The 13593-nt window shown below is 50.5% G+C and overlaps 1 protein-coding gene across 1 annotated transcript in view; it reads left to right on the forward strand.

Moving 5' to 3' along the window:
* Positions 1–13593, forward strand: part of PAPPA (pappalysin 1) — a 238700-nt gene that overhangs the window by 22918 nt on the left and 202189 nt on the right. The window contains exon 2 of the mRNA XM_047099683.1: positions 10261–11323. Coding sequence (XP_046955639.1) covers positions 10261–11323 — 1063 coding nt within the window. The remainder of the gene's footprint in view (positions 1–10260; positions 11324–13593) is intronic.

A 13593-nucleotide genomic window follows, 5' to 3' on the forward strand; every position in this document is an offset into this window, starting at 1 on the left:
GCTGTGTCTGGTCATGCTCTCCACCCCGAATGTCCAGGTAGGACCTGATACAGTAGATGTCTCGTGAAGATGTGTTGGATGAATTGGTGATTGGGTGAGTAGATACATTAGGCAGGGCTTGGGGATGTTAACTTGGAGAATAAAAGAGCCAGGGATAACACAATCAAGAGACTCAGACATCTTCCCGGCTGTCCTGGGATAGAGGGCACAGATCCCTGGAGATCAGGTCCTGGCCATCTGATCCACTGGATGGCAAAAAAAAAAAAAAGGGAGGTGATTTGGATTCACTGAAGGAGAACACTGAGAAATGCCCAAAGGGGCAGAAGCCTTCTTCACACGGCACGGGGTTCTCTAATTCTGAATTGTGTACAGTCACTTGTCAGGATGCTGCACGGGTGATTCAAGCAGGAAGTTAGGTGTGAAATGGATGATATAATTAACTTTGAAGGAGCCTTCAGCCCTGACTATGCACAATTCCATGAATGATGAAAGCTAAGAGCTTGAAGAATGTGGAGGGCAGGACGGAATGGTCCTTGAGAATTGTCTGGAATGTGGTATCATAGTCTCTGAGGTTTGGTGAGCGAGCGGGAAAAGCTTGTAGATCTTCATCAAAATGACCCAGCGTGCGCTCTCTTCTCCAGGGCGGCTCCAGCATCAGGACCACTTAGTCTGTCGGGGTCTGGTTTGGGTAGGGCAACTTCTAAAGGCAAGCAGACCGAAAATGCATGAATCCCCCTCTCTCCCTTCTCCTCCTTCTCCTCCGCCTCTTTTATCTTCTCTGTCATTTTCTTCCTTTCCTCCGCCACTTTCTTTTTCTGAAAGTTTGTCTGCTCCAATTTCATGGACAATGTGTAAAATAGAGAGCAAGGAGCATGCCTTTCTATTGCGGAGAATAGTGTCGGAAGGGATAACGTTTAACAGCACAGAGGAAGGGAGAAAAACTGGTCACAGTTCTGAGGAAAAGGAACAGACATTTATTCCTTTCAATAAAAAGTGTAGCCTGTGTTATGTGCTATGCAAATGAGTGTTTGCATTCTCTCACTAAATCCTCAAAATGGCACTGTGCATTAAGTACTGTTCTTATCAGTTTACAGTTGAGAAAACTATCAGGTAGGTGAAGGGATTTTGCCCAAGGCTACATAGCTAACAAGTGGCACAGCTGGGATTCCGACAGATAAGACTTCATAGTACACGTGCTTAAGCCATGTACCATGCCAGTGCCCATGTGCCAAGTTCTGGTATGTTCATGATCTCATTACTTCCCCCTACAACTGCCAGGGGTAGATAGTATCACCCCATTTTACACATGAGAAGACTGACACTAAAAGACGTACCTTGACTTTCCCAAGTCACATAGTTATCGAATGGTAGGGCCCGCGTTAAATGTATATTTATTGCTCCGTAAAGTCCTGACCTTTCCATGTCCACACAGCCTGCGTACATATGAGCAAAGGAGGCAGACTGGAGAGTCAAGAACCAGAGGGAGACACAGGTGCACCGTGAGCCCTCAAGAGCACTTTGCCATCCCAAGCATACCCTGGAGTCTGCATATTAATAAAACTTACGGGTTTCAGGAACCCTCAAGTATACTCTTGTGAACCTTGCCTTACATCTCGATAGCCTTAAATCGTTTACAAGGAAATATGCATACATTTGTCTCCTTTCTTTCTCAAAAGAGGTCTGTGAAGTATACAGGATAAGACTTTTTAATCCCTGGAGTATACATGGGCAAGCTGGGGCTCAGAGAACTGAACTCCTCCAAGGTCAGACAGCGAGTAAATAAGGTAAGCAGACTCATGGAGTGAGAGGGCTCTCAGGTAATGGTTCGCAGCAGGAAAAACAAATGCAGGTGGGGAGCAGACACAGATACTACCGTGGGCACTCTTCCCGCTGTCCCATGCCGTCTTGCAAAGGGAGATCTGGCCCCACGTGTTCCCTTGCATGGCCGATACATCGGGGCATCTGAGCTAGTCCTGACCCTGTGATTTCCTTCAGCGGGCTCCTCTTGGTACCTTTGCCTCTCTTACACCAGGAGACCTGGATGTCTAGAACTCAGTGTAGTTTGGGATAAGCCTCCAGCCAGGTGTGATTTATTTCAAGCCTCCTCCTTCCGCTGAGCCTACGATCAATCCTCTGAGTCAAGGGGAGCCCTGAGGAATGAGATGCTGAGGAGCACTCCCTCAGGTCCCCACCTCGGTGACGTCCCAGCTCTCCTCCGAATGCCTGGTGCTGCTGAGTCCTTCGGGGTCATTTTGGTGGTCTTCCCCCCCGACTGAACCAAGTGCAGGGACCATGGGTATACTTAACCCAAATCTGTCTGTTTTAATCACTCTCCTCTGGACAGATAAAAGCTTTCCATAGGATTGCTCTCTCAAGCATTCCTCTGTGGCTTTAATACCAGCCATTAAATCATGGAAGGGAAAACAAAACAAAACAAAAAGGGACCGGCTCCAACCTTTAGCGTTTAACTTTTTTAGCCTCCTGAAAAAAACCCAGATTTTTGACCCAAGTTCCCCCTTTCATACCCACATCCTCTCACCTCTGCTTCTCTTCCTCTGGTAGAGGATGGTCCTGAAATTGCCTTCTTTCCCTCGACTTCTTCCTCTGAGACTATACATCTCCCACAGTGGGAACCAAGGCAGGGATGTCTGATGGACCTGGGATCTCAGAGTCACAGGGAGTCTGAGACAGAAGGGGCCTCTGTGGCCATCTGATGTGACCCTCCTACCTCCTAGGGCAGGGTGTGAAGATGCCTAGAGAGGGGGTACTGCTTTCCCAGTGACCCACAGCAGAGCAATGGCAGACCTTGACCACAAGAACCTTGACTGTGGGCCAAGAGTTATTCCCACTGAAGGAAAGCATCTGGCTTTAGAGTTGGCCTAGTTGTGACTCCACCACTGTTTCGCTGGGATCCGTGAGGGGAGATCACGTTGCTTCTCTCTACTTCAGTGTCCTTGTCTGTTAAAGGACTGTCAGGAAAGCCCACTACACGGGATCATGACAAGCAGCGAGTGGGATCTTTTTGCCTAGCAGAAGGCCTGCTACCTAGAGACTTTCAGCAAAAGTTCCTCATCCTTCTCATTATTTGAAAATGCTGCTCTGTCACCAGCCAAAATGACCCAGGTAGAGTGTCCTTCTCCTTCCATGTCCACTCTACCAATGAGAGAAAAACAAATAAATTTTTTTTTCAACGTTTATTTATTTTTGGGACAGAGAGAGACAGAGCATGAACGGGGGAGGGGCAGAGAGAGAGGGAGACACAGAATCGGAAACAGGCTCCAGGCTCTGAGCCATCAGCCCAGAGCCTGACGCGGGGCTCGAACTCACGGACCGCGAGATCGTGACCTGGCTGAAGTCGGACGCTTAACCGACTGCGCCACCCAGGCGCCCCAAAATAAATTTTTTTTAACGTTTATTCATTTTAGAGAGACAAAGAGAGACAGAGCCTGAGCAGGGGAGGGGCAGAGAGAGAGGGAGACACAGAATTAGATGCGGGCTCCAGGCTCTGAGCTGTCAGCGCAGAGCCCGACGTGGGGCTCAAACCCACAAACTGTGAGATCATGACCTGAGCGGAAGTCAGATGCTTAACTGACTGAGCCACCCAGGTGCCCCTGAGAGAAAAACAAATAATATAAACTTGATATAATTGTCATCCTTTGCTAATTGTCCTCTGTAGACGGTGAGAAAGTCCAGCGTTATCTGAGCTAATTTTGTGTTGACTTAAATCATGCCTGGAAAACATCCTGGGGGGGGGAACCCCATAACGACAGCACAGCATGGAGGCATAGCTGAGGTCTCAATCATCTGTGGGGGGAGCTGAACTTGCAATTAGGAGTCTTTAATTCCAGCTCCTCCTACCACTTAGTGCTGTGTGACCTTAGGCAGGTGACTTCACCTCTCTGAGTCTCAGGTTTCTCAGCGGTAAACAGCACTTGTTATACAAGATGGCTGTAAGCATAAGACACTTTGGCACAGAAGCAACTCCCCACGTGCTCAACATGCACGATGACCTTCAATTACGTACACTCGAGCCGAAACATGGAAGCACCCCTTCCCCGAGAGGCACGTTCCCTGTGCGCCGTGACCATACCTCCAGTTTTTGTTTCCTCCTGATACACCTTGCTCTGATTGCCCTGGGAACGGGTTACATCGAGGCAATGTATCCTAACCAGAGGAGGATTCTGCAATGGGCACGAGGCAGTGGGAGATGGGATAGATTGTAGAGAAATTTTAGCGGGAGAGCTTCAGAAACTTGTAGAATGGTGGCGTTCTGGTCTGCCGGGGCTCTCATAACGAAGTTTCATGGACCGGGTGGCTTAAGCACCAGAAATTTATCTTCTCACAGTTCTGGAGGCTTGGTGTCTGAGCACAAAGTGTCTACGGCATTGGTTTCTTTCGAGTCCTCTCTCCTTGGCTTACAGGTGGCCATTGTTTCCCTGTGTCTTCTCATGGTCTTCCCTCTGTGTGTGTGTCTGTGTCCCAGTTTTCTCTTCCTACAAGGACCCCAGTCATACTGGATCAGGGCCCACCCTCAGGATCCTATTTTAGCTTGATCACCTCTGTAGACACCCAACCTCCGAATAAGGTCACATTGTGAGGTACTGGGAATTAGGATGTCAACATATGAATTTTGGGGGTACATGATTCAGCCAATAACTAACAGAAAGGAAGGTGGGAGGCAGCTGAGGATATGACTACAACCTTGAAAAAAAACAACACATTTTTGTATAGATCCTGGAGGCTGGAGGAGACCTGGGTCAGAAACCAACAGGTAGGGAAGCCTGCGGTAGAAATCCAGGTGCTGAAGACAAGGTCTGGAAGGCATCCTGGACATCTGAACACCCAGGCACATCTTGGGTCCCCATGAAGTGTGGTGAGCCAAGGAGAACAGATGATGCGTAGTAGTAAAGAACCATTGATCCTCAGTCAGTTGTTTAGGCAGAAGAATGACTGGAAAGCAGCCTCTTGGCCTGCAGTTCAAGTCAACTTGCTTATGTTGGTGCTGTGGGACTTAGATCTTTTCGGAGGGGTCCATGCCTTCAAACAGCCCACTGGGCTCAGTGCAGCGATGTGATTAAGCACCTGGGCCTGGGAATTCTATAGGCCTGGATTTTAGGCTTTGGGAGAGCCTCTTCCCTCCCTGAGCCTGAGCCTCAGCTTCCTCTGGCAAGTGGGCCGTGCTGAGAGTTTCATTGTGAAGGTTAAGTGAGAGAATTAATCTAGAACACACGGGACGTAGCAACTTCTAAATAAAGGAAGGGTCCTATGCTCTCGTAAAGAACACAGCAATAGGGAAATGTCCCTCCTGTTCCTTTGTTTTTAGTTTGCGATGACAAACTCTACGGAGCACCTGTAAGACACCAGGGTCTGTACAGAATGTTGGGCACTTTGAAATGAACCAAACAGACCCACAGATGGGAAACACAGACACTGGATGAGTAATTACAGAAGTGGTGAGTTTTCAGACAGGAAGGAATGTGATGGATATATGGGAGGAAGATTTGTCTGTTCCTGGAGTGGAATGGAATGGTCAGACAGAGCTGCCCTGGGACAGTGCCATTAAAGTGATCCTGAGGGGGTGACCCCCAGGTACAGAGGACTCCTGGTACAGCCCTGGCCAAGATTTTGGGAGACTTCTGCCTTTGGTCTAGCCTCTTTTACATATGCTCTTTGTCTCCAGGGTGAGGCTCAGTGGGTAGGTGAGAAGAAAAAGAGACAGTAAAAATAAGTAGGCAGGAAACTTCTGGGGGTGGGGGTGGGGGGTTAGAAGCCCATTTCAAAGCAAGCCTAGCTGCAGGAAGATAAGAGCACATTAGAGAGGCCAGCTGACCAGGGTTTGAGGGACCGGTGATTACTATGAGGCTCAGGGCAAGCCTCTCCCAGGTCTGGGGCTGGACTTCTCCACGTCTGTCTGTAAGAGTGCCCTAGACACCTCATGGGCTCTGCACGCTTTCAGTGTCTGCTTCTATGCGTTTATAGCCTTGAGGCAGGCTTATGCTAATTAGATGTAGATTGTGTGCAGGATTGCCCCGTAGCCTTCATCTTGTCACATGGGGATGTGTCCCCTGGGATCAACTTCCAGCAGCACACAGATGGGGCCACTTCAGAAACGCCTCTCCCCGTTTCCTTCACTATGTCTCTATCTTCCTGGACAGCTGTGAGGAGGGACAAGGTGAAGGTGGGGAAGGTGCTCGCGTGTCCTTCGTAGAACACTGTGCTGTGTCCCTCTGTGGAGATACACAGAGGACAGGGAACCTAAGTATGCAAGGACTGGGATTGACACGAGGCATCAGATTCAGATCAACACCTATTTTTGAGCTCCTTCTGCTTACAAGGAACCATTCTAGCAGTGAACAAAAGAGCTCTTAAATTGTAGGTGGGGATCATTTAATCCAAACTTCTCCTTTTTCAGAGAAGGGAAATGAGGCCCGGCAGCATAAGAGGGGGGGATGGTGTGACTTGTCATCTGGCAAGCTGAGCCCGGATCTCTGGTTCCAGATCCCTGGTTCTGGGCTGGTGAGACAGCGGTGTCTCCCTTCCAGCCCCCTGAAATGTGGCTACTGTTGATTAAATTATTTTCATACAGAAATAAGTCCCCATCACTATTTTACTCCCCCCACCCCCCACCTTGTTGAAGTTCGGTGATTTCCTTTTGCCACTTATACTCCAGGTAAATATTTCCTTCTGAACTTCTGAAGCCACTGCTTCAAGGTTCTCAGTTCCCTCAATGTGTTTCCTCTGGGTTCCACTGAAAAGCCTCTCTTTGCCTTTCCTCTCAGCCTCCTGGGGCCAAGCCTCCTCTTAGTCTCCCTGCTCCATGTCCCAGAGTCTGGCCTTTCTCGCTGCTTCTCTCTTCTCTCTCAACTGCACACAGAGGTGGCTTGAGCCTGAGTCCCAAGCCCCAGGAAGGTTCTGAACGGAGGGCACCCTACAGATGTGTAAACATTTTACCTTGCTAACCCAGCTAGCTGCCTTCCAAAGGCAACAGGAAAACCAGGGACTGAGAGCCCCTGGCATAATAAAAAACCTGCAGAGAGAGAGAGAGAAAGAGAGAAAGAGAGAGGGAAAAGGGATCCTGTTTCAGATGTTAATTTTCTCATTAGAAGAATTTCCTGTTGAAGGGGGAGGGGTCAGCCAGGGGAGCAAGAGAAGGTGAGCTCAGTGGTGGGACCAGGGACACCAGAGTGGTGGCTCCGGGGAACGTGGCTCTCACTGATCCCTGTAGCAAGCGGCAACCCATAGATTGGGTAACTCACTCCAAATCTGGAGTCAGAGCTTCAGTTTTGGAGAGGTCAGTGCAGATTTTCACATTCAGCAGCCTGACAGCAGCTCGGGAGATGAGACGTCTGATTTCTAAGTCGGGTTTGTCAGTGGGTTTGAGGAGGACTTGGACGTTTTCGAGGCTTCATTCTATCAGCTCCTGATACATCAGCCAAGATGCCTTCGGGGTGCCTTCTCTCTTTGGCCCTTCTGTATTTTATTTCTAGTCGTTTCCCACATGTCATCATTGACATCGGTCCTAGACCCTCCAGCATCTTCAAGCTGAACTCAACACTGGGACAGCTACCGTGTGCCAAGGACAGGGCCTCCACCGTGTCTGTTAAGTAGGACAGTATGCTTAAAGAGGGATATCGGCAAGAGGATTACGATCTGTAGAAGGGAAGTGATTTTCCCCAGATGTATGGCTAGGAATTGCTTTCATCAGAATTACTTACTCTGAATCCAAAGATCCTGGGTTTTCTATGGTACTAAGAACACACACTTTCTTCTGATTCTCCCTGTCCATTAGCCATGGAGACATAAATCAGTGCCTTTGATTCTGCTTGTCCTTTTTCCTTCTCCCAGTCTTTCAGGAATCCTTCTTGTGCTCCATCATGAGACACTTACTGAGTGCCTGCTGTAGGCAAGGCATGGTGCAGGGTGCTAGGCACGATATACAGATGGTCCAGCCAGAGTCCTCACTCTCCAGAAGCATCCAGTCTAGGGGGACTCCAGAACCAGAGGACAAGTGTCTAGTTGCCTAAAAGCAAAATGAGTTCAGAGGAGAGAATGGGCATTCCTTACAGGGCTATCACGGAGAGCCTTTAGGAGGAGGTGGTTTCTGTTTTAGCCATTCAGAAACCTGGAAACACAGAAGAGCAGACTTGGGCCAGGTGTGTGAGGGGTCTCCATTCAGTCCCCTCCTTTACCAGGTAGAGAACCAAGACCCAGAGGAGGTATTATTCAGTGCTTCACCCAAGGTTGCCCAGCCAATGAGAGCAGGTTGACTTTGTGAGGAGACCCCCTGCCATTGCCTGAAGGACTGTTGGACAGGAGTAGGCGGAGGGGTATAGGCAGACTTAGATGCCAGGCCCAAACTGCCATCCACATCAGCTGCTAACAGATCGACATGAGTTCTGAGGCCCCAGTGCTCACAAAGGAGTAAAGACTGTGTGGGCCTCCTCTGTTGATTTTACTGGAAGCTCTCCATGATCGTTTGATGCATGCTGATGGCAGATGCACCCTCAAAGTTATGGTGACCGCAGAAACTCACCAGCTCAAAGTAGGGACCGTCTTTCTAAATGGGCATCTTTTATTCATTCTCGTCTCCCTCTCTTTCTCCTCCCACCTGGCCTCGTACATCATCCCACACTTCAAATGCATTCTTAATTAGAAAGTCCTCTTCCTCATCCAACAGCCTGTCTGTGCCAAGGACACTGGGTATATTCCAGAAGGGCTGGGGAATAGGGGTTGGTGAGTATAAAGATACTTTTTGATCCAGAGAGAATCTGCTAAGTGACTTCCTGGGGTTCCCAGAGTAAAGCTAGAGGCGTCAGCCTTGGGACTTTCCCAAACACCCAGCTTGTGGTACCCCCAGGAGGTTGGTGTGTCCCAGATCCCTGGTGGCATTGATGGGGGAGAGAGAGGTGCCTGTAGAGTTAGCGCACAGGGTAGTGAATCCCAGGGTCTGGGATCCTCTTACCAGTCAGTTGGCCTTAAACCCATCCATTTCCATATCTGCCTCTGTTAACATCACTACTTTAAAAGTGTTACGTGGATGAAATGAATTAACACACGTGTAGACCTTAGTACAATGCCTGACCTGCTGTAGAGGCTTGGAAGATTTTACTTAATGAAGGAGTCCCCAACATCTTTTTATGTTAAGAGAGTGCTTTTCATTTAATTCTTTTATAAATATTAGCATTAGTGTCAGAGAAAAGCAAGCTGAATTGGGTCTCAGGAAATTTGTCAGTGACTCTGTAACCTGACAAATGTCTTTCATTTTCTGGGTCTGAAGTCCCTCACCTGTCGAGTGAAGAAGTTGGAATTGTGATCTTTAAAAACCTTTCTAGCTCAGGAGCGTCTGGGTGGCTCAGTTGGTTAGGCGTCCGACTCTGAGTTTCGACTCAGGTCATGATCTCGAGGTTCATGAGTTTGAGCCCTGCATCAGGGTCTGTGCTGACAGTACAGAGACTGGTTGGGATTCTGTCCCTCCCTCTCGCTCTGCACCTCCCATTTGCTCTCTCTCCTGGTCAAAATAGACAAACTTTTAAAAAAAATGTTTTTTAAAGCTTTCTTGCTCAGATATTAAGCATGCCTGCCTTTCTTTGGGGATGAGTTTCAGGGCTAACCAGGATTCCTATTAGGAGCTAAAAGCGTTAGCTTTGCAGCCCTTGACCCTTGATTCTCTGTGCCAACTTTCCTGATGGCTCACCACCGCTGGCCTTTTGATGACTGCTAATCGTTAACGTGCACTCAAAGTTACGGAGACCGTAGTAGGGGCCATCCTTCAAAATGAGCAATTTCTGTGCATTATCACCACCGCTGACTCTCCTCTCGCCTCCTGTATCATCCCACACTGAAAATGCCATCTTAATCACAAAGTTCCCTTACCCATACAACAGTCTTGCAAAATTGAAGGTGTTCAGATTTCCATTATTATGATTGTTGGCATTTTGTTTAGCTCAACTCCCCATTCTACAACAGAAACCTTTCTTGTAAGTTCCATACTCAAAACCAATACAAGTGAAACTGTTTGGGCTACAGGTTGTCGTGAGCACCCCCCAAAGCCAGCTCACCTGTCCTCTCCGTCCCTCCGGCCCTCTGTGTGCCCGAAGGGTGGTCCCAGAGCCTCCATTAGTAGCTGCTGGCTCTCGCAGAGCACAGTTTGAAAACCGCTGGTCTAGGACATCCTGATATAAGTTTTATCAGGGAGAAATAACTCACCACCACCCCCTTCCATCCTTTATTTATTCATCTTTCTCTCTTCGGGCCACATAGGGCTATATGACAAATGTTCATATACCTCGCGTGACCGAGGATGGGTCGTGGGAATTCACACCGTCAGTGACCAAGGCAACAGAGACCCACGCTACTTTTTCTCCCTGAAGACAGACCGGGCCCGGCAGGGGACCACCATCCATGCGTACCGCAGCTACCTCCCAGGCCAGTGGGTACACCTAGCTGCCACCTACGACGGGCGGCTGATGAAGCTCTACGTGAATGGCGCCCAGGTGGCAACCTCCGGGGAGCAGGTGGGCGGCATATTCAGCCCGTTGACCCAGAAGTGTAAAGTGCTCATGCTGGGAGGCAGCGCTCTGAATCACAACTATCGGGGCTATATCGAGCGCTTCAGTCTGTGGAAGGTGGCCAGGACTCAGCGGGAGATACTGTCGGATATGGAAACCCGTGGCCTCCACACGCCTCTACCTCAGCTCCTCCTCCAGGAGAACTGGGACAATGTGAAGCGCGCCTGGTCCCCCATGAAGGATGGCAGCATCCCCCAAGTGGAACACAGCGGTGCCCACGGCTTCCTGCTGGACACGAGTCTGGAGCCTCCATTGTGCGGGCAGACGTTGTGTGACCACACAGAGGTCATCGCCAGCTACAACCAGCTCCCGCGATTCCGCCGGCCCAAGGTGGTGCGCTACCGCGTGGTCAACCTCTACGACGACAGCCGCGAGAACCCCACGGTGAGCCGCCAGCAGATTGACTTCCAGCACCGGCAGCTGGCCGAGGCCTTCAAGCATTACAACATCTCCTGGGAGCTGGAGGTGCTGGAGGTGAGCAACTCCTCCCTGCGCCACCGCCTCGTGCTGGCCAACTGTGACATCAGCAAGATCGGGGATGAGAACTGCGACCCCGAGTGCAACCACACGCTGACCGGCCACGACGGTGGGGACTGCCGCCACCTACGCCACCCCGCCTTCGTGAAGAAGCAGCACAACAGGGTGTGTGACATGGACTGCAACTATGAACGGTTCAACTTTGATGGCGGAGAGTGTTGTGACCCCGAGATCACCGATGTCACCAAGACTTGCTTCGACCCCGACTCTCCTCACAGGTAAGGCCTGCGGGGCAGGTGATGCCCGGCTGCCACCTGACTTGTCCCCCATTGTGTAGGCGAGGCACCTGAGGCCCCTAGGGGGTGTGGAATTTTCCAGTTCACACAGTGGTTTCATGACCGAGGCCAGCCCCTCACTCAGTTCTCATGGGAGTGCTACGCAAGGATGGCCCGTCACGACGGTATTCGCTGAGCCCCCACCACGGGCTAAGAAGGAAGGCTCAACCCGGTCTTCTCAAAGGGCACAGAGTCTAAACTGGGTGATGTGGGGCTGAGTACCAGTAGCTGCCATCATGTACGTGGCACCGTGGGGTGCAGCGCGTTAGCCACGTGCGGTCGCCAGCCACACGCGACTGTTGACGCTGAAATTAGCCTAGACTAAATAAAGTTAAAATCTGTCCTGAGTCCCGTTAGCCAGCTTTCAAGTACTCAGCAGCCTCTTGGGCTGGTAGCTACCGTGCTGGACAGACCAGTATGGAACACCCTTCCCAGCAGAACATTCATCCTGTCACACCGAGCTGGCAAAGCGGGGATCAGCTTGGTTGGACGGCCCGGGTTCAGGTCTCGGCGATACTGTTTCCTCACTTTGTGACCCCTTAGACACTACATCTTCCTCTGAGAAGTGGGAATAAGAACAGCACCTGCTTTGTCCGGCTGCTCTGAGGGTTGAGAGGGGGCTCTCAAAGCGTCGTCCCTCTCACGGTGTCTCTCCCATTAGCTCTCGGTAAGCGTATTTGTCATGACTTGTGTAACGGAACATGGTGCGTGCTGTGCTTAGGGAGTGCCAAGCGAGATCAAAGAGGAAAAAAAAACTGACTTTCAGCTTGAATATCTCTGGGAGAGCTTAGGTACAGTTTGGACAACCGAGGTTGGGTTGGGGGAGAAAGGAGGGCACGGGGCAGACGGACTTCATCTCCTGCTGAGAAGAGGGCGGGAACGGGAAGCTCGTGTCTGAGGCCTCACTCAGCGTCCACTTGCACTAGCAACCCTGGCCAGCAACCCCAAAGAAAAGCCCGAAGGGGAACCCGTGGGTGATCTGTATTCAGTAGGGGACCCGGAGGAACTAGTTCCAAGCCAGAGAGACTGTCACCCTCCACTTTCCTGATTGCCCAGATCCACGCTGAACTTTTCCATTCTGTCCAGCACACAGGACCCTGGACTTGCTGAGAGCTCGAGCACATTTGCCGACCTCTGCAGGCTTTCTGCTGACTCTTCTCTTTAGGTCTCTCTCAAAAGAGCGAGGGCCTCCCGTGCACAGACAAAATACCTACGTGCAAAGGAATGACGATACTGGCAGGAGAATGTCGTGCCTGGCAGCAGGCCAGAAAGCACGTCAGCTCAGCCTGCTGGCACCAGGCAGGCCCTCGACTCTCACCTCGGTCCACAGACATGAGCGGCCCAGGTGGGAAGAAGCCTTGATGTGTGGCCGGTTCCTTCCTGGTCACAATGTGTTCTCATCTCTGCTCTCATTTGGGCTTTGACAGAATTTGACAAAGAAGGCAAGACAGGGGTTAGTATTTGCATTTGACTGATAGGGAGATAGAGGACCTTAGTGGGTGAAATGACCCGGCCAAGGTCATGGGTCAGGAGAGTCATTCAGCTAAGGCACAAATGCAAGTCTCTGAGATTAAGGCAGTGTGTGCCCTACTGAGCTGGATGCCCAGGCAGAGTGGGCATGGAGGAGGGTGAAGGGCCATGGATAGCTGGAAGTTTTTCACCCAATTTTTCTTTTTCTCTTTCTTTGTTTCTTTCTGTCTTTCTGTCTTTCATTCATTCAAACCCTGTTTCTTCAGCAGGTGCCAGGAAGGTGGGTACTCTTAGCCCTGTTTTGCTGAAGGAAACCCAGGATTCAGAATGACATAGGGGTGTAGCCAAGGTTACTCAGCAAATAAATGGAGAGCGTAGATTCCAATCCAGATCTAATGACTCTAACGCTCCCACTGAAGGAGGGTATTTTTAAGCCTAAGGAACAGTAAGAGGCAGAGTTGAAGGGCAGAGGTGACAGACAGGGTAGCTTCACTAAAGCCTTGGGAAAAAACTGCTGAGTTGATTGGGTCAGGACCGAGGGCAGCTGGCCTTTGTGGTGGGTGAGCTGTCCTGGTTCGGAGGGGCCGCGGGGCCCCAGGTCCCAGATACTTCACAATCAGCAGAGAGAGCTGGCAGCCTCCAACGGCCTCCTCTTTTCTAAGTCACGGGACTGCCTGCCCAGAATGTCTGTGAGCAGCCGTGTGCCAACTCTGTGACCACTCACGCCACGGCCCGTTTGTTTG

Source organism: Lynx rufus, unplaced genomic scaffold (assembly GCF_022079265.1).
Source record: "Lynx rufus isolate CCGP_SWC_20201006 ecotype Redwood Valley unplaced genomic scaffold, mLynRuf1.p SCAF_10, whole genome shotgun sequence".
Classification (NCBI taxonomy): domain Eukaryota; kingdom Metazoa; phylum Chordata; class Mammalia; order Carnivora; family Felidae; genus Lynx; species Lynx rufus.